Here is a 22,745-nt window from a genome sequence, read left to right as displayed (position 1 = left end):
TGTTGTTGTTTTTTTAAAAAGTTTCCTTTCCAGTAGCAATTTGTACCCAATCTTCTTCTTTGGCGATCACTCATAGCCGAGTAAGACTGTCTTCCATAGACACAGTTTTAACAATCAGTCCGTAAGTGACTGTGGAGGCCAATTCCGGATCCACACATCCTTCCACAGTGGGGACATTGGTTTCCGGGCGGGAGTTGATCACAGTGTGGATTTACCAAGCGTGCCTTCCTCTTAGCACCTTGCGTCCTGAGTTCGAGTGTCTTCAAAGCCCATGACACCTTTGGTAAAGGCTGTTCTCCAATTGGAGCACTCGCAGGCCAGTGTTTCCCAGTTGTTGGTGTTTATACTACATTTTTAAAGATTTGCCTAGAGAGAGTCTTTGAACCTCTTTTGTTGACCACCAGCATTACTCTTTCCATTTTTAAGTTTGGAATAGAGTAGTTGCTTTGGAAGACGATCATCAGGCATCCACACAACATGACCAGTCCAACGAAGTTGATGTTGAAGACTCATTGCTTCAACATTGGTGATCTTTGCTTCTTCTAGTACACTGGCATTAGTTCGCCTGTCTTCCCAAGGCATGTGTAAAAAATTTCGGAGACACCGTTGATGGAATCTTTCAAGGAGTTGGAGATGGAGGAGTTGTCAAAACTACCTGGGAGTTAACATCACTGACGTAATTGGAGTCCTCCCCTCGGCTGCTTTAATTACTGCAGCCCAATCAGCCAAGAAACCTGGCAGCATCAGTTCTTGTTTTTGCCAACAGGTGTCTTGAATCAGTGACCATACCCTTAACACAACACTGCCCAGTTTTTTTTGGGGGGGGTTGGGGGGGGAGAGAGCTATTTCCTCTCCTCACAGCCTCATGTTTATTCTGCATTTTATCAATCTAAAACAGATTTTAGGAACCCTTTTGCATGTTTTAAGCTGCTGCACACACAACGAGAAAACGGCTAAAAAAAATAATGTACCGCTGGTGCAAGACGACCCACTAGCTGCTGCAATCTGAGCCACTGCCCTAAACCATCAGAGATAAGGCTGGAGCTAACATTCCTCTCACCTCGGCTTTGCGGATGTTCTCTCTCGCTTCATCTATCTTCTGTTCCAGTTCTGCTCGGCTCTGCTCAGACACCACAGACCCGTGGCATTCTAATTCTTCCAGAGTCTGCCAAAAACAGGAAGGGGAGGGGGAAAAAACATTTGGTGTGTTTTTAATTGAACTGTTGTTTCTGGAAGGGATATGAAGCGTCGCTTCAAACCTCGCGCAGAAGCTCTTCCTTTGCAAGGCTTTAACAGGCGGACCGCCATCCTGATTTACAAACAGCCACAAATGGGAAGAAGAGAATTCTTTGCTGCTCTCCTTTATGCAGTTTGATTTACTTCCCTTTGTATAAAACGAGCCCGAAGGAGGCCCCCAACCCGCTCACAGGTCCTTGTGTGATCAGTGGAAACAGTTGGCCCTGGCAAGTATCAACCACTCTCAATTCCAACCTGATAATTGCCACCTGCCCAGATTTTAACTTGTCTGAATTAATGGACACTGACAAACTGGAACGTGTCCAGAGGAGGGCAACCAAAATGGTCAAAGGCCTGGAAACGATGCCTTATGAGGAACGGCTAAGGGAGCTGGGCATGTTTAGCCTGGAGAAGAGGAGGTTAAGGGGTGATATGATAGCCATGTTCAAAGATATAAAAGGATGTCACATAGAGGAGGGAGAAAGGTTGTTTTCTGCTGCTCCAGAGAAGCGGACACGGAGCAATGGATCCAAACTACAAGAAAGAAGATTCCACCTAAACATTAGGAAGAACTTCCTGACAGTAAGAGCTGTTTGACAGTGGAATTTGCTGCCAAGGAGTGTGGTGGAGTCTCCTACTTTGGAGGTCTTTAAGCAGAGGCTTGACAACCATATGTCAGGAGTGCTCTGATTGTGTTTCCTGCTTGGCAGGCGGTTGGACTCGATGGCCCTTGTGGTCTCTTCCAACTCTATAATTCTATGATTCTATAATGTTAAGAGGCATTTTAATTAATTGATGTCTGTTTTTATGCATACTGTGTTGTTATGATGTTAGCCGCTGTGAGCCTGGCCTTGGCTGGGGAGGGCGGGATACAAATTAATAATAATAATAATAATAATAATAATAATAATAATAATAATAATAATTAACCAGACACGTATCCTTCAATGCTGCTCACTTTACACATTCGCATTTGAACCCAGATCTAGGTCCACACATCTCATGGTTGCTTAAGACAGCAGTGCCTTTGCCCGTGCTGAACCAAACAGAGCCTGTATTTTATGCAAACCACAACTCACAGCACAAACGACTAAAAGAGCTGGGGCTTGATCTGATTTCTAATGCTGCAAGGGTGGACGTTCCAAGCCATGTACTTTTCCTACTCTGACTGGTGTCTTTCCAAGAGATCAGGAGGAAAAGAAAGGAAGAAACCTGGAAACTGTCTCACTCAGCTGGCTTTGTTTATAAATTTAAACAGCAATGTCACAGCCATGATACAGAGTACCAAGATTTTCCCTGCCCACCCCCTTAGGGAGAAGAGGGAGGGAAGGAGAATTAAGGATACAGTGGTGCCTCGCAAGACGAAATTAATCCATTCCGCGAGTATCTTCGTCTAGCGGTTTTTTCGTCTTGCGAAGCAACCCTATTAGCGGATTAGCGGCTATTAAAGGCTTAGCGGCTTAGCTGCTAAAAGGCTATTAAAGGCTTAGCGGCTTAGAAAAAGGGGGGGGAGCAGAAAAATATCTCAAGACTCGCAAGACATTTTCATCTTGCGAAGCAAGCCCATAGGGAAATGCGTCCTGCGAAGCGCATTGAAAAACGGAAAACCCTTTCGTCTACCGGGTTTTCCGTCTTGCGAGGCATTCGTCTTGCGGGGCACCACTGTATAACCCTTTGATCTAGACATTTCCACTCAAATACAATTGCTCAGATATGGGCAGTGTCTCTGCTTGCTTCTCAAACAAAAATTGACAAAAGTGCAGCCTTAAATGTAGGAAAAGAGGTGTGGGTCCAGTACCATGATTATATAAAAATAGATGTCTGCAAATGTAAACGATTCATGGAAAGCGTGCAGGAGAGCACCTGGGTCAATTATTTGCGATGTGAATTGCTCTCTTATTGTTGGTGGCTTACAAGGTCTTTGAGTGAGCAGTATGCAAGCCGTTAAAATGAATTTTGTAAAATAAATAAGGATTATTTTAAATGACAGACTTGTAAGGTAAGGACAACTGAAGGAAGACATAGAAGATGACGATACATTGAGGGAAGCATTTATTTGTTTCCAATTCTATGTCCTCTCAGGTGCAAGCTTTTACCCATGTTGTCTTGCTTACATAAAAACCAAACCTTGTAGGCTTGTTTTTAAAACAAATGTGTGTGTAACAGCACATACAAGAGTCCGAATAGAATTGAGATTGATACCAATATAAAGCTACTGCTTTGCATATTTGGAGAACTACCTTTTTCCCTCAGCGGTGCATACAGGTAGTGCCACGTAATGTTTCCTGAAGCTACTTGGAAGCTACACAAATTAGGGGATTGAAAAATCAAAAGGGGAACCACCTCTCAGAATCCTAAATGTCATATAGACCTTCCTGGTGCGAACTGACAAGGACATAGATTTGCAAATGAACCAGAGACCTCTAATTTGGACTGCCCTTAAAAACGAAACATCTTGGCGAGGTAACGTTGCAGCGTAGTGTGGCAGCACACAACTAATAAACAAAAGAGACAACTCTGGCAAAGGCAAGCCCCTTTAAAACATGGCCAACATGACTGAGAGTAATTATCATGTGTTAATTATCTTTTTCTTTTCTTTTTTAAAAAAATATTTATTAAAATTTCAGAAACAAAAAATTTGCATAATTAAAAGTAACAAAGACAAGGAAAAATATAGAAAAAAAGAGAGGAAAAACATACAAAATACAATATATAGGGGGGGGGAAGGAAAAACACTTAAAAACAAAATTAATCCTTCCGTATCTTACATTTCATTTCCTTACTTTCCTGACCTCCTCTCACCCCCCTTTTTTGTATTCCAGTTCAATTGGTTAATTCAGCAATTCCTTTCCCTCTTTATTTTTGTCCTAGTCCTTTAACTTAATATATTATAGCTTTAGATTCTCACCTATTAACCATCCATTTTTACATACACCTTTATGACATTACTGCTAAAACCACTTAACTTCATTCTATCATGTGTTAATTATCACACATCCCAGTTAAAGCACTTTGAAGAACAAGGTGATCTACTGGGACAATGTGGGACAAATAACTCAGTGCAAACAAGGCCAAAGCCAGAGTTACGTGGGATGCCATAGGATGGAATATATACCGTATTTTTCGCTCTATAGGACGCACTTTTTCCCCTCCAAAAATTAAGGGGAAATGTGTGTGCATCCTATGGAGCGAATGCAGGCTCCTTGGTTTCAGCGATAGCAATGCGAAGCCTCCGAAGCGCATAGGGAGCGCTCCCTCCATGCTCCGGAGGCTTCGCGTTGCTTTCACTGAAGCCTGGAGAACGAGAAGCATCAGTGCACACCGACCCCTCTTGCTCTCCAGGCTTCAGGGATAGCCGCCTGATGCCTTTGGAGCGCAGCGTGAGTTCCTGCTGCGTTCTGGGGGCTTCAGGTTCCTTTTGCTGAAGCCAGGAGAGTCTTGCTCTCCCGGTTTCAGCAAAAGGAACCCGAAGCCTCCAGAGCGCAGCGGGAACTTGGGCTGCGCTCCGAAGGCTTCAGGGATAGCCGCAAGCAGCCCCTCCGGCAGGGAGAGGCTGCATGCGGGCTATGGCTTCTTTAGCCCCACGCAGTCTCTCCAGGCTGGAGAGGTTGCGTGCAGCTAAAGAGGAAGCAAAGACAGGGAGCAGGATCCATCCCGCTCGCTGTCTTGGCTTGTGCCATAGCCGCACGCAACCCCTCTGGCAGTTAGAGGTTGCGCGCGGCTAAAGAGGAGCTCTGGGAGAAGCGGACAGGCTGTGCACAGCCTGTACGCTGCTCTTTGGGGCTGGGGGGGGAAATAATATTTTTTTTCTTGATTTCCCCCTCTAAAAACTAGGTGCGCCCTATGGTCTGGTGCGCCTTATGGAGCGAAAAATAAGGTATACCAAGGAAGCTGCTTCCTTTCCTCATGGAATGACAGATGCTGTGAAATGGAATATGAGTGGTGTAATCCTTCACCAAGGTGGCTGGATGAACAGGACAGGCAAGAAGCCGCCAATAATCTTATTTGTTTTCAACCCACCCGTTGACTGTGAATAATGTTTTTGTGCTCTCTCGCCACACGCGTGGCCCATTTTCGGGCTTCCTTGTTCAGACTGTGCTCTTCTGTCGTTCCAGTCTCAGATTCCAGTTGTCTACTCTGAAACACACACATACAAGAAAGGAAAGTGAGTGAGGGGATTTCCTGGGTCTGGCCTTCCCACCTGTGACATCCTCGTTTATGTAGCCATCCGAAAAATGTTATTTAACTCACTTACAAGACTTCGCAAAAGGGCTTTTCCCAGATTCTTGTTATATGAAGCTGAACATAACAAGCAAATTTCAAACACAGAAAAAGCCCCGCCGTCTGTCCATGAGTTTTGTCATGGGGGAAATGAAAAAACTGTAACCAGCGTAATTTGCTCTTTAATGCTTTTCAAAAGCAAGATCGGGTTGTTTTCTTTCTTTCTTTCTTTTTTAAAAAAGAGGCTGCTGTAAAGTGAAAATGAATTATCTTTAATACGATAAATTTCTGAAGCAGAGGAACCAAACAAAGAGCAGACAAAATGCCTCAGGCAAAGAGGGAATTTGGGGGCTGAGATCTAACTGAGATCTAAACTTTATTCTGCATTGCGTTTCCCAATGTTTCATAAGCTTTCACGAGATTGGTGAACACATGAACAAAAGATGATTTCACAAAGACCCTGAATACTTACCAAACTAGCCCATGCATTTAATCGAGGCAAAAGCAAGGTATTGATCCGCACTCCCACCCCAGAAATTACCAGCAGCTGACAAGCGCATGCAATGCTTTACTTGCACCATTACAGGACGGTTCTCGCATCACAGGCAACGGTCCTATGATGGGACAACCCCGTTTTGCAAAAGCCGACAGCAGGGGTGTTCGGGGTGGGCTGGATGATAAAGGGATATGCATTCAACCCTGAGCTCCTGCACGTCCCAAAATGGAAAAGGTCTCCGTCATTCAAAGAACCATATAAAGTACAAGTGGTCCAGAAGTTGAGGAGAGGCAATCCTCTCCACTGTAACAGTTGCTGGTTTCCTCCCTTCTTTTTCATCAGAGCATCTTGAAGAGATGCAAAAAAAGCACGTTCTTCTAAAGCAGGAAGATTGTGCCCATTACCTTCTTCCCCGTGAATAGGGACTTTTACGTCTATTGGGAAAAAATCGAAGAGCTAGCCACTTTAATCCTTCAAACTACACTTACGAATGGCTCCAGTCTCCTCTTTAAAGGTTCTATAAGAAATCTCCTAACTCTCCCCTAAGCAACGGATGTTGTTGGATGATGCCCTTCCGCAAAGTGCCCCAGTAGCAGGAAGCTGAGGGAGCAGACACTTCCCACACTTATCCACCCCACCAGTGGATCTCTCTCTCCCCCCCCCCCCCACTCCTGGCCAGGGAGGCTTGCTTTTTATATTTTCAGTACCAGGCAGATATTTTTATTTCTTAAAAAAAAAAAAAAAGGTCTCAGAACTAAATTGATAGAATCATAGGATTGCAGAGTTGGAGGGGGTCATCTGGTACAATCCCCTGCAATGAAGTAATCCAGCCCACAGCCATCCCTGGGTGGGCTTGAACTACCACCCTTCTGGTTAACAGCCAGACACATGGACCCATTGCATCACTAGGGTAGTTTGGGTATTTCTGGTGACTTTCAACTAGTGTCCCTGTTCTTCCACTAATTAATTTTTCTTAATGTTTTATACCTGTTGTCTTTGTCCATGGATCACCGAAGAATGGATACTTTTGAATTCTGGTGCTGGAGGAGACTCTTGAGAGTCCCATGGACTGCAAGAAGATCAAACCTATCCATTCTTAAGGAAATCAGCCCTGAGTGCTCACTGGAAGGACAGATCGTGAAGCTGAGGCTCCAATACTTTGGCCACCTCATGAGAAGAGAAGAGAAGACTCCCTGGAAAAGACCCTGATGTTGGGAAAGATGGAGGGCACAAGGAGAAGGGGCCAGACTGTAGAAGACTTCAGTTCTCTCACCACCTACATAGGAAGCCACAAGTCAGACCTTTGGGTTCATCTAGTTCAGTGCTGTCACTTAAGAGGCACACTCTTAAGACAGACGGATGCCGACAAAGGATGTGTGCCACTTTTGAGTGTCAGCTGCCAAAGAAAATATGGCTTGTCTCTGAAATAAAATAGAAACCATGCCAATACATTTCCTGAAGGGTAGCTGTGCTGGTTGTTTCTGCTGGAATGGACGGTATTCAGTTGCCATAATGCCAACACATTGGTTCAGCGCCGTAAGATTCTTGGGTTATTTGAAGTGTCCCACCAAGAAAATTGCATGATTTGCTCATCAATCCTATTATTCTGTAAGATTATAGATTTTGCTGGACCATTTATTTCAACCAACCAATCACATGTCTTGTGCACCATGAGGAAAATTTCTCCAGCTCCAGGGAAAACTTTGGTGGGTATGGCCTAATCTGGTATGTTGTGCCAGCTCACTTGCTAGGAACAACGTGTTTCTGCCTCGAAACACAGGACACATAATGGTCTATTCCATTGTTATTCAGCTGTGGCCTGCTTGACGTAAGAATTCCAACAGTTCTTGAAATGCCCCTCTTTTTTTGCGTTGGCTACAAGCTCATATAGGCTTCAGCCACACTAACTGAATTCCAGCAGGGATGTGTATTTGCTGAGATGGTGCCAATGTTTATTACGGGATCTTAGTTCCAACTCCATCCAGGAGGAAGAAAACAAACCCTCCCCCATTTTGGCCTGAAAGGACAAACAACAGTCCAAAAAGCAGAGCTAATTATAGATTCACTTTCTGCCTTGAGACTTGCAGCGAAAGCGCTCTGAAAAACCCTTCAGCCTTTGAAAGCAAAAGAGAGCACTCAAGTACACAAAATGGCACAATATCAGCCGTCCCGTGGCGCAACCATCTAGCCAGATGAACCCTACCTGAAAAGAGTGTTACTCCTAAGAAGTGGTAGAATAACTATCTATCAAAAAAGGAGGCAGGCGAATGGACAGGCGTCATGAGATAGGAAGTGATGCCAAAAAACGGCATGGTTTGCTCAAACAGCAACAAGGGAAGCCAGAAATTGTGCCTGGAGCACTAAAGTAGAATCTAAACTGGGGACCACGACATTATAACGTAATGTGAGATGCTGTTTAGGGATCCCAGATATGAACATTAACAGTATCTTCAGCCAAAGACCAGCTTGGCTGCTTGACAAAACTGTTGGAAAATTCCATTCCACCTTGAGGAGCAAACATGGGATTATTACATGTCACATGTCTGTTTACATTCCAGCACAGTTTGCTGCGAACTTCCATTGTGTGTATAGCTTTTGCTTTTGATTCTTTTGCCGAGAAGACAAAGAGAGAGACGACATGTTTCTTTGTCCTGATTTATGATTAATAAATTCGTAGTTGTAGTATACTTCCACAAGCCTCACACCTATTCTGTGTGTGCAGTTTGCTCTGGTAATATAGTGTGCCCTGGCTTTGAAGCCTGGGTTGCTGATTTACGTCGGAGCAGAGGCTGATGGGTCTTCGCAGTGGGATGGCTGGAAGGAGACGACCCAGGTAGGGCTAGCCAGCTGGCCTCTGGACCCACTGCAAGCCGACAACCACCAGCCAGGTTAGTAACTAACATACTGATTCTCAAACAGATTAGATCAAAGAACTACAGGCAATTGTGTAGAACTTACAAATAGTAACTGGGCCTTTGTCAGGGTTGCATAATGAAACGCTCCTCAATAATAATAAAACTGCCAATATCACAATTTATAATCTATGGTGCGACTGCATTTGGGTATAGTTCTGTTCGTCTCATCTCAAAAAGGATATTGTGGAGTTGTAAAAAGCTCAGAAAAGGGCCACCAAAATGATGGTGGTCTTTGTTGGGAATCTGAATACGTGCAGCTACTCACACAGAGTCAATTAGGGTTTGGCAGACAGCCAAGGCAATGTGGAGGAGTGAGTCTGCCTGGTGATACAGAGGCATGGAGACAGCTCCATGATTGGCCAAGCTCTCTCAAGGGAGTGATGATTAACGGCCTACTAACTGGAATGTGTTAGTTCAGTAGTACGAGTTTGAGTGTAGGAGTTGGAGGTTGAGAGTTGTGAGTTGTGTATGAGAGAGTTAGCTAAAGATCCGTGTTCTGTTCTGTTCCTGTAAATAGTCCACTGTATATAATAAACACCTAACTACAAGTTCCTGATTCCTGCTTTGTCTATCCTGTCTGCAGCCAAGTTGCCAATTGCTTCTGTGGATTCTGCGTTACTCTGCTAGGTCTGGCTAAGGTCCTGCAACTAGTCGGAAAGTTGCGAAACACCAATAGGTTTTGCCAATAGTCTTCTCCCTTGTTTCCCACAGGCATCTAGTTGGCCAATGTGAGAACAGGATGCTGGACTACACTGGGCCATTGGCTGATACAGCAGGCTCTCCCTATGTTCTTATGTTAGCCAAGCCATTTCCCTATCAAGCTACTTTCCTATTTGCACAGATTTTATTTATTTGTGTGTGTGCACGTGCACAGAAGAGCATTCCACCAGTCCGAAGTTGCTCAGCCCAACCTCAACCAGGCCACAGCCTATATTTCAGAATCTCTAGACTCTGTTCCCCATCAGAAGCACCGCACCTGCCTTACAGAAAGGCAGAAAGACTGGGTCAAATATGTATTGATGGACTGGGTTGCAAGCTTGACTGCTTATTCAGGAGAAAACCTGATTTCTCACCTATTTTCTCATAAATGGTGAGGAGTCTGAGAGAGGAACGGCTCAAAGTCTAAAAAAACCAGCAACATGCTAGGCTCTCATTAGAGCTGCAAAGGGAATGCCTAGCTGATCATTGTAAAAATCAGAAAACTCCCAACAGAAATGAGCATTTATTGCATGCCAGCTACCATACACAAAGTGCAACAAAACAACTCAGTCATTGCTTTGGACAGACATGGGGTGAGGTTTCTACAGCTCACCACTGTAGGGCCCAACCACTGAGAGCAGGAGAATATGAACGATTTAGGGTTCACGGACTTCTGCCTTTTAAAAAGGCACAGTTGAATTTACCGCCCTGATGCCCCTCTTTCTCGTTTTCAGTCTGGATTTATTGTGGCTTATTTTATTTTTACTTTAGTTGTAGGACTCCTCGCTGTACCATTTTTACTTTGGAGGAGTCTCTAAAAGCACTGCGGGATAATGTATTCTTCTGTTAATAGCGCTCACATGCAGTGTGAAAACTTGCACAAAGACTCCCAACAATTCCTCGTTCTGTGCAGACAAGCCAACGACCACAGCAGCTGTGTTAGAATCTAGCACTTCTCACATGCAACGCGCAGATGTTTAAATAGAAGCAGAAGAAAGGTCCCTGTTAAAGCAGCCCCAGTTCCGAGGCGGGGTGTGGGAACGGGGAGAGAAGCATCTTTGAAAGGCTCTTGGCACACAACTACAGACTCCTTGATTGTCTAAGGAAGACTGCAAAGAGGAGAAGAAAAAAAGTTCACTTTCTAAATGGGGGTGTTCACAAGCCTGTTGGGTCCCACAGAATGAAGTGACTCATGCCCCTGCACAAATACCCAACTTTGTTAAGAATACTATTTTTGTTCTGCCTTATCTATTCACCGCCTTCCCAGGAGTTTCGGAAAACCCTAAAGGAAGTTCGGAGAGAAGAATGGCTCTCACTTTACAGTCCTGTTTTTTCATTTGTGGCAGGTTTTCTCAAAGGGTGAGAGTGATAGTTTTCAACCGTTTCAGATCTGGGGTCCCACAATATCTGCAAGAAGAAATTAACCTACACACTCACCATTTTTTTTTTGTACTCGCCTTTCTTTCTGCATGTTTTATTTCCTTAGCCCTTTCACCCCCTTGCTGAAAAAAACAAAACACCAAAAAATTGTGGGGTGCCATTGGTGTGACCCACTTTTAGGTCAGAATGTGAAATAACTTGTGGGTTCTGATCCAATACTCCAAGGAGACTTGCAGCTTACTCAACACCTTCCTCTTTCAGCAAGCCTTTAAGCCAGGCTTCCCCAACCTTGGCCCTCCTGATATTTTTGGCCTACGACTCCCATGATCCCTAGCTAGCAGGATCAGTGGTCAGGGATGATGGGAATTGTAGTCTCAAAACATCTGGAGGGCTGAGGTTGAGGAAGCCTGCTTTAAGCTAATATCTTTTCCAATCTGTATCGGGATTGCTTTTAAGGTGCTGTGGGCTAAAGCCTCAGCGCCTAGGGCTTGCCGATCGAAAGGTCGGCGGTTCGAATCCCCGCGGCGGGGTGCGCTCCCGCTGCTCGGTCCCAGCGCCTGCCAACCTAGCAGTTCGAAAGCACCCCCGGGGGCAAGTAGATAAATAGGTACCGCTTACCAGCGGGAAGGTAAACGGCGTTCCGTGTGCGGCTCTGGCTCGCCAGAGCAGCGTTGTCACGCTGGCCACGTGACCCGGAAGTGTCTCCGGACAGCGCTGGCCCCCGGCCTCTAGATGTGAGATGGGCGCACAAACCCCAGAGTCTGTCAAGACTGGCCCGTTTGGGCAGGGGTACCTTTACCTTTACCTTTAAATATGGGCTTATTGGCTTTATCACTTGGTGTTCGCTGTTCTGGGTTCCTTTCAGAAGAAGGGTGAGATATAAATTTAATAAATAAATAAAACCTGTAGGATTTAGTATCAGCTAGAATTCTACACTTCAGCACTGACCATCACTCTGCATATTGGCTGGAATGAATCAGGCATGAGTGAATTTTGCGATACCCCAAGGTTAACGCAGTCAACCTCCAATGTACAGAATATAATATCACAGGCAGCAACTTGGCAAAAACAGGAAAGAACTGCTTTTTTTTAAAAAAATGTTTTAGCTCTTTGGGGCCATTATCTTGGCAGTAGATTTAGTTGTTTATTGCATTTTCTCACAGGATCACATGCTGTTTGAGGAAGGGGCCTCCATTTCCAATCAGGAAATATAAAGAGCTAGCAAATTTCCTCCTATATTTTGCCATGCTGCTGCAAATATGCTTATCTATGCATTAGTGAGCTTGATAGTAAGTTCTCTGTGCACTGCAGTTTGGGGGAACTTCTGATTAAGAAGTTTACCTTGCCTGCTGACAGCTTTGTGGTTCGGATTTGATTTTAGTCCATTTGCTTTTAACAAAATTTGATCAAACCCCACTCACCCCATTGCTAAGTTAAAACCACCTCCTTTAAGCCTCTGATCTCACCCATTTTTGTTCCCCTCCATTGCTCTTCCCACTGTCTTCTGTTGTTTGCTATGCCTCCACCCTCCAATTCCCCAACCTCGGCCTCAAGACAAAGTCTTTCTAATTACAACACTCAGATTTTCCTTCAGCCTGGATTGTGTAAGCCACCAGCTTTGTACCACAACATTCAAATGTGATCTACCATCCTCCTGCAAAGGGTAGCACGACGGTTGGGTGGGAACCCAATGTTCCATAGCCAGTAATTTACGTGACCAGGGCAGGTTCTCAATTCTTTACCGAGTCCCAGCACTATACAAATGTTGGCGGATAATCTTGTAGGAGTGTAAACTGGGGATACACCTGCCCTGTACAAAGTGATTGGGATAATCCAGCAAGTTGAGAATGGCTGTGTGTTGAAATTTCACCTTCTGCTTGCTGTTGTACAGGGAGCTGGATCAGAAGCAGTATGGTAAAATAAGCAACAACTCTCTGTTGGAAGCAAGAGAGTCGCCTGCCTCTATTACTGACCCCCTTTTACATGTGTTCGGTGGCTGAAGGTGTTATACTGGGTAGGCGACTTTACTAACCTTCCCAAGAGACAGCCGGCTTCTCACTCGCACCCTGAAAACATGCTGAATTATTCCAAGCCGAAAAATGGCACAGCAGCTGAATAGCTATAAATCATAGAATCATAGAATAGACCACAAGGGCCATCGAGTCCAACCCCCTGCCAAGTCTAAATGTTAGACTGCATATGCCCCTATCTTTCCCTGCTCTGTAATTAAGCAACTGAAACCTCTCTCGGAAGAGGCACCCAAGTTCTGTTGAACTATTTATTTGATTGAAAATTAGTCGTTGATCGGGGGGGGGGATTCTTGATTTTAGTTCAGGTCAGCAGATTACTCCATAATGTTCACTGCACAGTTTGCCCATTGAAAATAATCATGCATATCCCATGAAAAAGCTACTTGCGCCGAACAGCTCCAACACAAAATGGAAATGAAGTGACTAAAATGCATAACAGTTGCATGTTTTTACCCCTACTTCAAGGATTGTTGACGAATAGAAAAATATAGATTTCCTGGTTTTGAGTATTATCCAAAGACTGACTTGCGGGATGAAATTTAGTAGGAAAGTAAAATGGCCAAAAATGAAACATTGGCTACGTGGACTGATAGAAATAAGGACCCCACTATCAGTTTCCTGGATCCAATTTTATGACACGTGTTTTTGGAAAAGCAAAACAAGGCTTGTCTTGCTTTTATGTCAACTTCAGTATAATGAAAACCAAAGAAAAAATTCAAGTACTGTATCTGAATACATTTGTACTGGTTCAATAATGGAGCCTACACTACAGTTTGAAGCTCCTGCATCTTGGGGGGGGGGGCTAACTGAGCTCTGTATCCAATCCTTTACCCGGCCCCTTAAGATTAAAGTTAAAGAGACCCCTGACCATTAGGTCCAATCGTGGCCGACTCTGGGGTTGCGGCGCTCATCTCGCTTTATTGGCTGAGGGAGCCGGCGTACAGCTTCTGGGTCATGTGGCCAGCAGGACTAAGCCGCTTCTGGTGAACCAGAGCAGCACATGGAAACACCGTTTACCTTCCCGCTGGAGTGGTACCTATTTATCTACTTGCACTTTGACGTGCTTTCGAACTGCTAGGTTGGCAGGAGCAGGGACCGAGCAACGGGAGCTCACCCTGTCACGGGGACTTGAACTGCTGACCTTCTGATCAGCAAGTCCTAGGCTCTGTGGTTTAACCCACAGCGCCACCCACGTCCCTTGAAGATTAGGACAAGTTAATTACGGGGCCTTCTGTATCTCACTGTACCTTCAAAGATGAAGTTAAATGGGGTGCTTAAGAGGGCATTTTCTGTGCAATACCTTGCACCAGGGACCACTCGATGACTATTGTTCAAGATGGCTTTTGGCCACAGCTTAAGGTATTTTAATCCCTTGGGCAGCCTTCCTCAATCTGGTGCCTTCCAGATGTTTTGCACTACAACTCGCACTGATCCCAGGCAGCATGGGCAATGGTCAGGGATGACAGAAGTTGTAATTCATCTGGAGGTCAGCAGGTTGGGGAAGGATGTCCTAGCAGATGAATTATTTTTGTCTGGTGTCCTCTGCTATCTTAATAACATTTCTTCGCTGCTGCTGCTGAAGTATGCTGCCTCGGGCGCTTTAGCAATTAAGGCAGAAAAATGACATATAAATACCTTAATTAGTTTAACTGAAATCAAGAGTATGGTCGTTTTATTCCGCTTTCCCAGAAGGGTACATGGTGCTGAAGGGGGCACTTCTGGTCACAGGATTATGTAAAGCTTCAGATGGTACATTGACATCTCACTTCAAAATTCCAAATTATTATAAGTTGTGCGCTGTTTGGTCCAGCAAAGTTAAGCAGGCCTCCGAGAATTTAGTTCAGTTCTGAGATCTTGACAGTAGGAATCTGGTTTTTAACACGTTATGCATTCATTTGTCACTTTATGCATGGAAGCAGGTTGCACCATAACAGTCCTTGTCATCATGCATATCAGCAATACCACGAGACAGTAAATGGTGAGAGCAGATGCTGCCATATACCTCTACTAAGGTCATTCTCAGAGCACTGACAGGTGAAGGCTCAATATCCACCAGCTGAACGGCATTAAAACTCTGAATGTCAAAGGTTGCACAAGGACAAAACACACACACACACAAACACATACACACACACACCAGTTAGAACTGCAAGGCAAACACAATTAGGCAAATATGGTTAGTCAGGGAAAACTCAGCCCACTGCCTTTTATATACCCTTGGACTTGATGTAAACAATGTGCTGGGATAGTCAGAGATACAAAATCAACTTATCTTTTGTTGAGGATGAAGTTAGAAAACATCTGAATTTCAAGGGCAAGTTTGTTGTTTTTAACAAGGCTTACTCAATTTTTATCTGTCTTTCCCCTAATGCAGCGCAGACCCAGATCCCTTCCCCCTTGCTAACTATGGTTTATCAAAAATCTGCAAAAAGAAAGGACTTAAAAAAACAACAACAACTTACACTTTGCTTAAATTGGAACTTTCTATTACCTTGGTGTAAGAAGCACAGAAAATTGCTCTTTAGCCACCTGGTGAGCTATTTGCTTAATGTGAACCTCTGCAAATATTTGGGGAGACAGTACGATTTGGGAAAAAAATATTTCCCATTATCAACCATTTCTTAAAACACGATAAATTTTTACAAAACCCCTCCCAGCCTCCCCTGTATTTACAAATTATTCTCAACATAAAATAAATTTTTTTTGAGGACCTAAAACCTTAAAAAGGGCAATAAGCAAGGGCTGACCACACACAAGGAAAACACACAAGGCAAGGAAAACACTGGGATCGGTTACAGAGCTTTGTTGTATAGTTGCAAAGATTAATTAGACCTTCCGCTAGGTAAAGGTAAAGGGACCCCTGACCATTAGGTCCAGTCGCAGACGACTCTGGGGTTGCGGCGCTCATCTTGCTTTACTGGCCGAGGGAGCCGGCGTACAGCTTCCGGGTCATGTGGCCAGCAGGACTAAGCCGCTTCAGCGAACCAGAGCAGCGCATGGAAATGCCGTTTACCTTCCCGCCGGAGGGGTACCTATTTATCTACTTGCACTTTGACGTGCTTTCGAACTGCTAGGTTGGCAGGAGCAGGGACCGAGCAACGGGAGTTCACCCCATCACAGGGATTCAAACCGCCGACCTTCTGATCGGCAAGTCCTAGGTTCTGTGGTTTAACCCACAGCGCCACCCACGTCCCAGACCTTCTGCTACCATACACTAAAAATGTGTCTAAATGAACAGATGTCTTAATAAGCTTCAAATTCTAACCCACCAGTGCAGCTGCTCAAATCCTACATGCGGGAGGGGATGGGACTGCGCCATCCGGCTTCACCTTTCATCATGCATTCACCCCATACAACATTTGCATGTTGGACATAGGGAATGGCACGAATAGAATACAATCTATTGTACAGCTCAGTTTTGTGTGGGGCCAAAAGGAAGAACTCGTGCTGGGCTCTAGACACCAAGGTCCCTACGGATATATTAAGTTGAATGTGCAGTATCGGGTGAGGAAGATACACCTTGAGTGGGGTAGGTTGGTATAATCCCAATCTCCCACCACTCATGAATGTTCGAAAAGGGGTAGAAAGGTAAAGGACCCCTGACAGTTAAGGCCAGTCGCAAACGACTCTGGGGTTGCGGCACTCATCTCGCTTTACTAGCCGAGGGAGCTGACGTTTGTCAACAGACAGTTTTTCCGGGTCATGTGGCCAGCGGGAATAAGCCACTTCTGGCGAAACCAGAGCAGCGCAAGGAAACGCCGTTAACCTTCCCGCCGGAGCAGTACCTACTTATCTACTTGCACTTTTGGGCGTGCTTTCAAACTGCTAGGTTGGCAGGAGCAGGGACCGAGCAACAGGAGCTCACCCCATCGCGGGGATTCGAACCGCCAACCTCCCTAGGCTCAGTGGTTAACGCCACAGCGCCACCCGCGTCCCTTCAAAAGGGGTAGCACTCAATAAATTTTGCTGTTGTCCAAAGCAACTATGTGCACTTGAGGCCACTCCTTTTAACAGGCTTAGCACACCTGACTCAGCGCACCTTAGCACACCTGGGTCACAATCCAGTGTTCCCTGTCTCCTGAAGAAAGGCTTAAAAAGGCTATATGAGGTTGCAAAACTCTTGGACAGCACATCAGTGTGTTTCTCCCTGCAGAAATATGGATTTTAGAATTTCTTGGGTCATGCCCAGGCAGACAACTGCACACGGCAATTTATTTGCACGTAGACCATGTTCCCCTTACAAAAGCGGCTTCCCTGGATTGTGGCTCATTCAAAGCATTGAACAAAGGAGTGGAATTAATGTATTTTTTAAAATGCCCTTACGGTGTCACTGTCACATGGCTGGAACTGGAAGGACTGTGGTTTATGAAATACGGAGTTCTCCTGCAAGAACAGCTGAAAATTGTAATCTCGCACTACCTGAAAGAGACAACGAATACGTTTACAGGCATTTAATCCCTGATATTAAAGAGAGAATGTGTGAGACAGAAAAACTGAAGAAACTGTAACACTGCAATAGTTAAGCCAACACCAGAAGTTCTGCAAGGTGCAGTACAACATTTAAAATGAAATCAACGAAAATACTGTAAGAACATCATTTAAAATACCAATAAAACAACAATGAATACTTACTGGATTTTTTTTTTAAACCATTTTGTAAAGGCCTGTCTAAAGAAAAAAAGTTTTCACAGGACATATGCAGAAAGGGAGACATGGTTCCTGCCCAACCTTTAGTGGTACGGGGTTCAAAAGAGCTGAGCCTGCCACACTGAAGGTTTGGCCCTAAGTGAAGACCAGCTGAACCTTGGGGGGCCACAAGGGAAAACACAGGAGGTGCCTGATCACAGGATCTCAGCCTTTCAAGTTGGAGCTTTTGGAACCAGGCCATCTTTAAGGTACTCTGGGTCCAAGCTGTTTAAGGCTTTTTGAATTAATGTAAATTCCTCAAACCTGGCCCAGCAGCAAACTGGCAATTTGCAATTGAAGAAGAAGAAGAAGAAGAAGAGGAGGAGGAGTTTGGATTTGATCTCCCGCTTTATCACTACCCAAAGGAGTCTCAAAGCGGCTAACATTCTCCTTTCCCTTCCTCCCCCACAACACACACTCTGTGAGGTGAGTGTATACAGGATTTGTAGATGCCTGATGGCTGGAATGCATATTGATCTTAAATGGGAACATTATTCAGGAAACTTAAGAACGCATATATGATCCCAGAAACCAAATCAGCCACCTGCTCAATAGTGTGCGCCATCTTTATCAGGGTGTATTTTAATTCTTAAAACTCTACAAATTGGGTTGGAGTTGTAAGTGTCTGTTATTTATATCTATATTTTTAGAAACCGCAGAACATTAAGAGTGAAATGTAGTATCAGAAAGTCAAAAGGCTTATGAAGAGACTAGAGAAGCCGGATTAAACCATCATGAGCTTGGGATATCCAAACATTTCACAGACAGCAAGGGTGGATTAACCACATCAGTATCAAATGCAATGCAGATAAAGTCTTATGTGGATTCCTCCAGTTGGCCTGGGTGGCCTGTACAACTACAGTCCTGTGCAGAGGTGATTGGACAGAGCAGAGGTGATGCGTAATGGATAAATCCATTTGATGGATTGAAACTGCCAGCTAAGGGAGACTATATAAACATATCCTAGGAAAAACCAATGCTGCAAAATATTCCTCAAGGAGCATTGTAACTGCATTGTAAACAGTTACAGAACTTGAAACTGCTTTTAAACTATACTTGGAGGATTCCAGGCCAACTCTGATAACAGTGCAGAGCTCCAAGTCAAAGGGATAATGCTATTGTTGTAAGACAGGGAAGGCCAACTCCTAAGAGACTGCGATCTACTCACAGAATAAAAAACTGGCAGTGATCTACCAGGTTTTTTTAAGGGAGGAAAGTCCCATTTTTAAAGGGTTCAGGGCAAAGTTGTTGTCTTTTTTTAGGGAGGAAAGTCCCTTTTTTTAGGGGTTGAGGTCAACGTTGAGCCAGATTTTACCACCACTAACGAAAGGGAGCCAGCGATCGACTGCAATCCACCAAAACCTCGCGGGGAGCTACCAGTAGATCGCGATCGACCTGTTGGACATCCCTGTTGTAAGAAATGGAGTAGGGGGTGGCGATGTCAGGTTTTTACTCCGAATTATTCCCAGGTATATGAAACTGCCTTATATAGATTCAGGCCACTGCGCCAGCCAGCCAGCGCTTAATCTGGTTGGCAGCAGTTATCCTCTGTTGCAGGAAGACACGTCTCTCAGCTCTGCCACCATAGATGTTTAACTGACACCACGGACAGAACCTCAGACTTCCTGCATTTAAAGCTCACTATTAAGTGTTAAATCACTACCTTACCAAGCGCTGGCCATCTCCATAATGCTGGCCTCTCTGCCCCCACCACCCTTTTCATGGTGGCTAGTACAGTGGTGCCCCGCAAGATGAATGCCTCGCAAGATGGAAAACTCGCTAGACGAAAGGGTTTTCCGTTTTGGAGGTGCTTCGCAAAACGAATTTCCTATGGGCTTGCTTCGCAAGACGACAATGTCTTGCGAGTTCCTGCTGGTTCCCCCCCCTTTTTCTAAGCCGCTAAGCCGCTTATCAGCTGATCCGATCAACAGATAAGCCGCTAAAAGCCGCTAATAGCGCTAATCCGTCAATGGGCTTCCTTCGCAAGACGAAAAAACCGCTAGACGAAGAGAATCACAGAACAGATTCTTTTTGTCTTGCGAGGCACCACTGTATTGACACTGTGGTGGTGCAGTATTCTACTTCCCTGGTTGTGACCTCTTCAGGCTCCTCCCATTTTCAAAAAAAAAGGTCACAGGGCCCACCCTGCCACAACTATTTTGGAACACAGACAAAAAAACTAGTTTGCTGAAAAACTTACCCGACTGGAAGTTTCCAAAAGAAACTGGAATGTGCTTTGTACAGCTTGGCATGCTTCTAATTCAGTCCTGCTGAACGCCATTAAATAATCCTTAAGGTGGTCACATACATTCCCATCAAGAGCCTGTATTAAAACAGAAGCAAAAAAGAAAAATCGTATTCATGCTCAAATGGTGGGGTGAATATCCGCTATCTAAATAAAATGCATTTATTCACCTTCATGCTTGGTCATCTTGGGCTCATACGCATCCCGCAACAGAACTGAAATTGCTATCTATTCCCACTAGCTGGCACTAAAGAGTATTCCAAAAGCCAATAGGGGCTAATAAAAACACTTTTTTTGCATTTTCACAAAGGAGATGTACCTATAACATATATTGGAGATATCAGATCTGAATAATATATTTAGCTTAGAAAGGTTGCATTTCATCCGCAGAAGTGATTGTCCCTGCAAGAAACACACAATTCCTATTCGATTAGCCATTTGCTTTCTTAACAAATGCTTTTACTTGAAAGAGTAATAATATTTAAGGATACTCTAATTGCTAATAAATTGTAGTTGACTAGTCACAGAAAATAATAGGTGAAGGACCCCTGGACAGTTAAGTCCAGTCAAAGGCGACTATGGAGTTGTGGCACTCATCTCGTTTTCAGGCCGAGGGAGCCAGCGTTTGTCCACAGACAGCTTTCTGGGTCATGTGGCCAGCAGGACTAAACTGCTTATGGTGCAACGGGACACCGTGATGGAAACCAGAGCGCACGGAAATGCCATTTACCTCCCCGCCACAATGGTACCTATTTATCTACTTGGACTGGTGTGCTTTTGAACTGCTAAGTTGGCAGGAGCTGGGACAGAGCAACGGGAGCTCACCCTGTCACAGGGATTCGAACCGCTGACCTTCTGAAAAAGAACACCCCTTAATCATGTGGCCTTAGAAATTGGATTTTTGACCAGGATGCCAACCAAGACAGCAAACATCATTGCCACCTGTTCCTCTAACTTGGTACCCTCAAATTAAGGCCAATCACTCAAGGCCCCATTGCCTTGAGACTCTGACCTTCCCATAACTATTCAGGGCCTTTGTAGAACTAAGATTCCTTGGCATATTTAAAGGGGAGATATCGGGAAATTCCCCATATGGATCGCAAATGTATAAATGGATACAATCAGGTAGAGGTCATCACATGCTATCTGCACCAATTGTTAGCTGGCTTCCAGGTCAATCCACACAGGAAGTGACAGCTGAACTCCTAGCATAGAAACATCTATATATTACACACCAGGTAGGCAAATTTGCACCGGCAGCCAAGAAGTTCCGTTCCAGCTATGTGAATGCACTCCAGTTTTAAAATCTAATGTTGTAAATTTCCTTTTTATGTTGTAAACTGCTACAGGTTGCATTGTATGATTTTAGAAGGAGGTTTTCCCTTTTATTCTCTGTCGTCCATTGTAAAGGCCTTTGGCTACATACAATAAAATTGACTCCCTCACTTACTCCTATGCCCATTGCGATAGCTTCTGCCACTTTGCAGAGAATTACCGGAGGTTGTCAAAGTGAAAATGTATGCAGTGCTATTTCTAGATATGCAAGAGAATTATCCGTAGCTAGCATGTTTGCAGCTTTCTCATTTCACCTACTGCATTTAAAGATGTTGGTATCTCTCAAGTTCAGTGTAAAGTGGTTGTCAACACATCCCTGGATCATGCGAGAAGTTAATTAAACAGGAGAACATTCATGCTGACATTCAGCATATATGAACTGAACTACTGCTTTAATTGTAACCAGCTGAGATAAAGCAGGGACTCTAAAGATTGTTTTAATTCACGGCAAGCAAGAGATACGAAGCAAGTATACAGCCATGGTAGGGAGCGCCTTAGGAGCAATATAAACTTACTTGCTAAGTGCAAATCCGAGAACTGCTCAGAAAGGAAAAAGCTAACAATGTGTGAATAGGCATAATGTAATTTATATCACACTTCCATCAGGGTTGTAATGGCTGATTTTGACTGGCCACAAAACCATTCACATTATATAACAAAAGGCAGAGGGCCGAAGGAGCGTCTCCACCCCCATTGTCCATTGTCCTCATTGACACTGAGGTCCAGCTCCGAGGGGCTTCTGGTGGTTCCCTCCCCGTGAGAAGCAAAGTTGCAGGGAAGCAGGCAGAGGGCCTTCTCGGTGGTGGCGTCTGCCCTGTGGAACGCCCTCCCACCAGATGTCAAGGCAATAAACAACTATTTTACTTTTAAAAGACAACTGATGGCGGACCTGTTTAGGGAAGTTTTTTTTATGTCTGATGCTGTATTGTTTTTAAGATTCGGTGAAAGCTGCCCAGAGTGGCTGGGGAAAGCCTGCCAGATGGGTGGGGTATTAATAATAATAATAATAATAATAATAATAATAATAATAATGGTCATTATGAGGGCTGCAACAGAGAGTGGGTTGGAGGCGCATTGTATGTGCACTGCATGAACCTCTGGGGATGCAGCGCCTCTGTGCATCTAAGTAACAGGGCACCCCCGCAAAGAGGCTTCTCTGCATACATGCCAGGATGCGCTGAGGCTATGGGAGTTCACATCACCATGATGGCATCTCAAACACACTTTCCCCTTAGGAATGAGTGGCAGACAGTGGCAGCAGAGGTTGGATGGCCATCTGTCACGGAAGCTTCAGTTGAGATTCCTGCAGTGCAAAGGGTTGGACTAGATGACTCTCAAGGTCCCTTCCAACTCTACAATTATACAATTTATATAGGGGGGAAAGGTGCATGCTTAGAGACATCATAGAATCAGAGACCTGCAATAGACAGAAGCTTCTAGGGCAGTGGTAGAGATTGTTGCTAGGCATAGCCCATTGACTAAGTCATTTAAAATATCTAGTT

The 22,745-nt window shown here is 44.6% G+C and overlaps 1 protein-coding gene across 5 annotated transcripts in view; it reads right to left on the bottom strand.

The window, feature by feature from the left end:
- FCHSD2 (FCH and double SH3 domains 2) overlaps positions 1–22,745 on the bottom strand; it is a 146,698-nt gene that overhangs the window by 33,451 nt on the left and 90,502 nt on the right. For all 5 annotated transcript variants that reach the window (XM_082219254.1, XM_082219255.1, XM_082219253.1 and 2 more), the window contains exons 9-12: positions 19,864–19,986; positions 17,301–17,396; positions 5,257–5,373; positions 1,061–1,165 (exon numbers count right to left, since the gene is read on the bottom strand). In XM_082219254.1, the coding sequence (XP_082075380.1) occupies positions 1,061–1,165; positions 5,257–5,373; positions 17,301–17,396; positions 19,864–19,986 (441 nt within the window). The remainder of the gene's footprint in view (positions 1–1,060; positions 1,166–5,256; positions 5,374–17,300; positions 17,397–19,863; positions 19,987–22,745) is intronic.

Source organism: Podarcis vaucheri (assembly GCF_965113315.1).
Source record: "Podarcis vaucheri genome assembly, chromosome: 4".
In the NCBI taxonomy this organism is placed as follows: domain Eukaryota; kingdom Metazoa; phylum Chordata; class Lepidosauria; order Squamata; family Lacertidae; genus Podarcis; species Podarcis vaucheri.
Note: the sequence above shows the minus strand (reverse complement) of the source record. Positions and strands in the feature narration are given on the sequence as shown.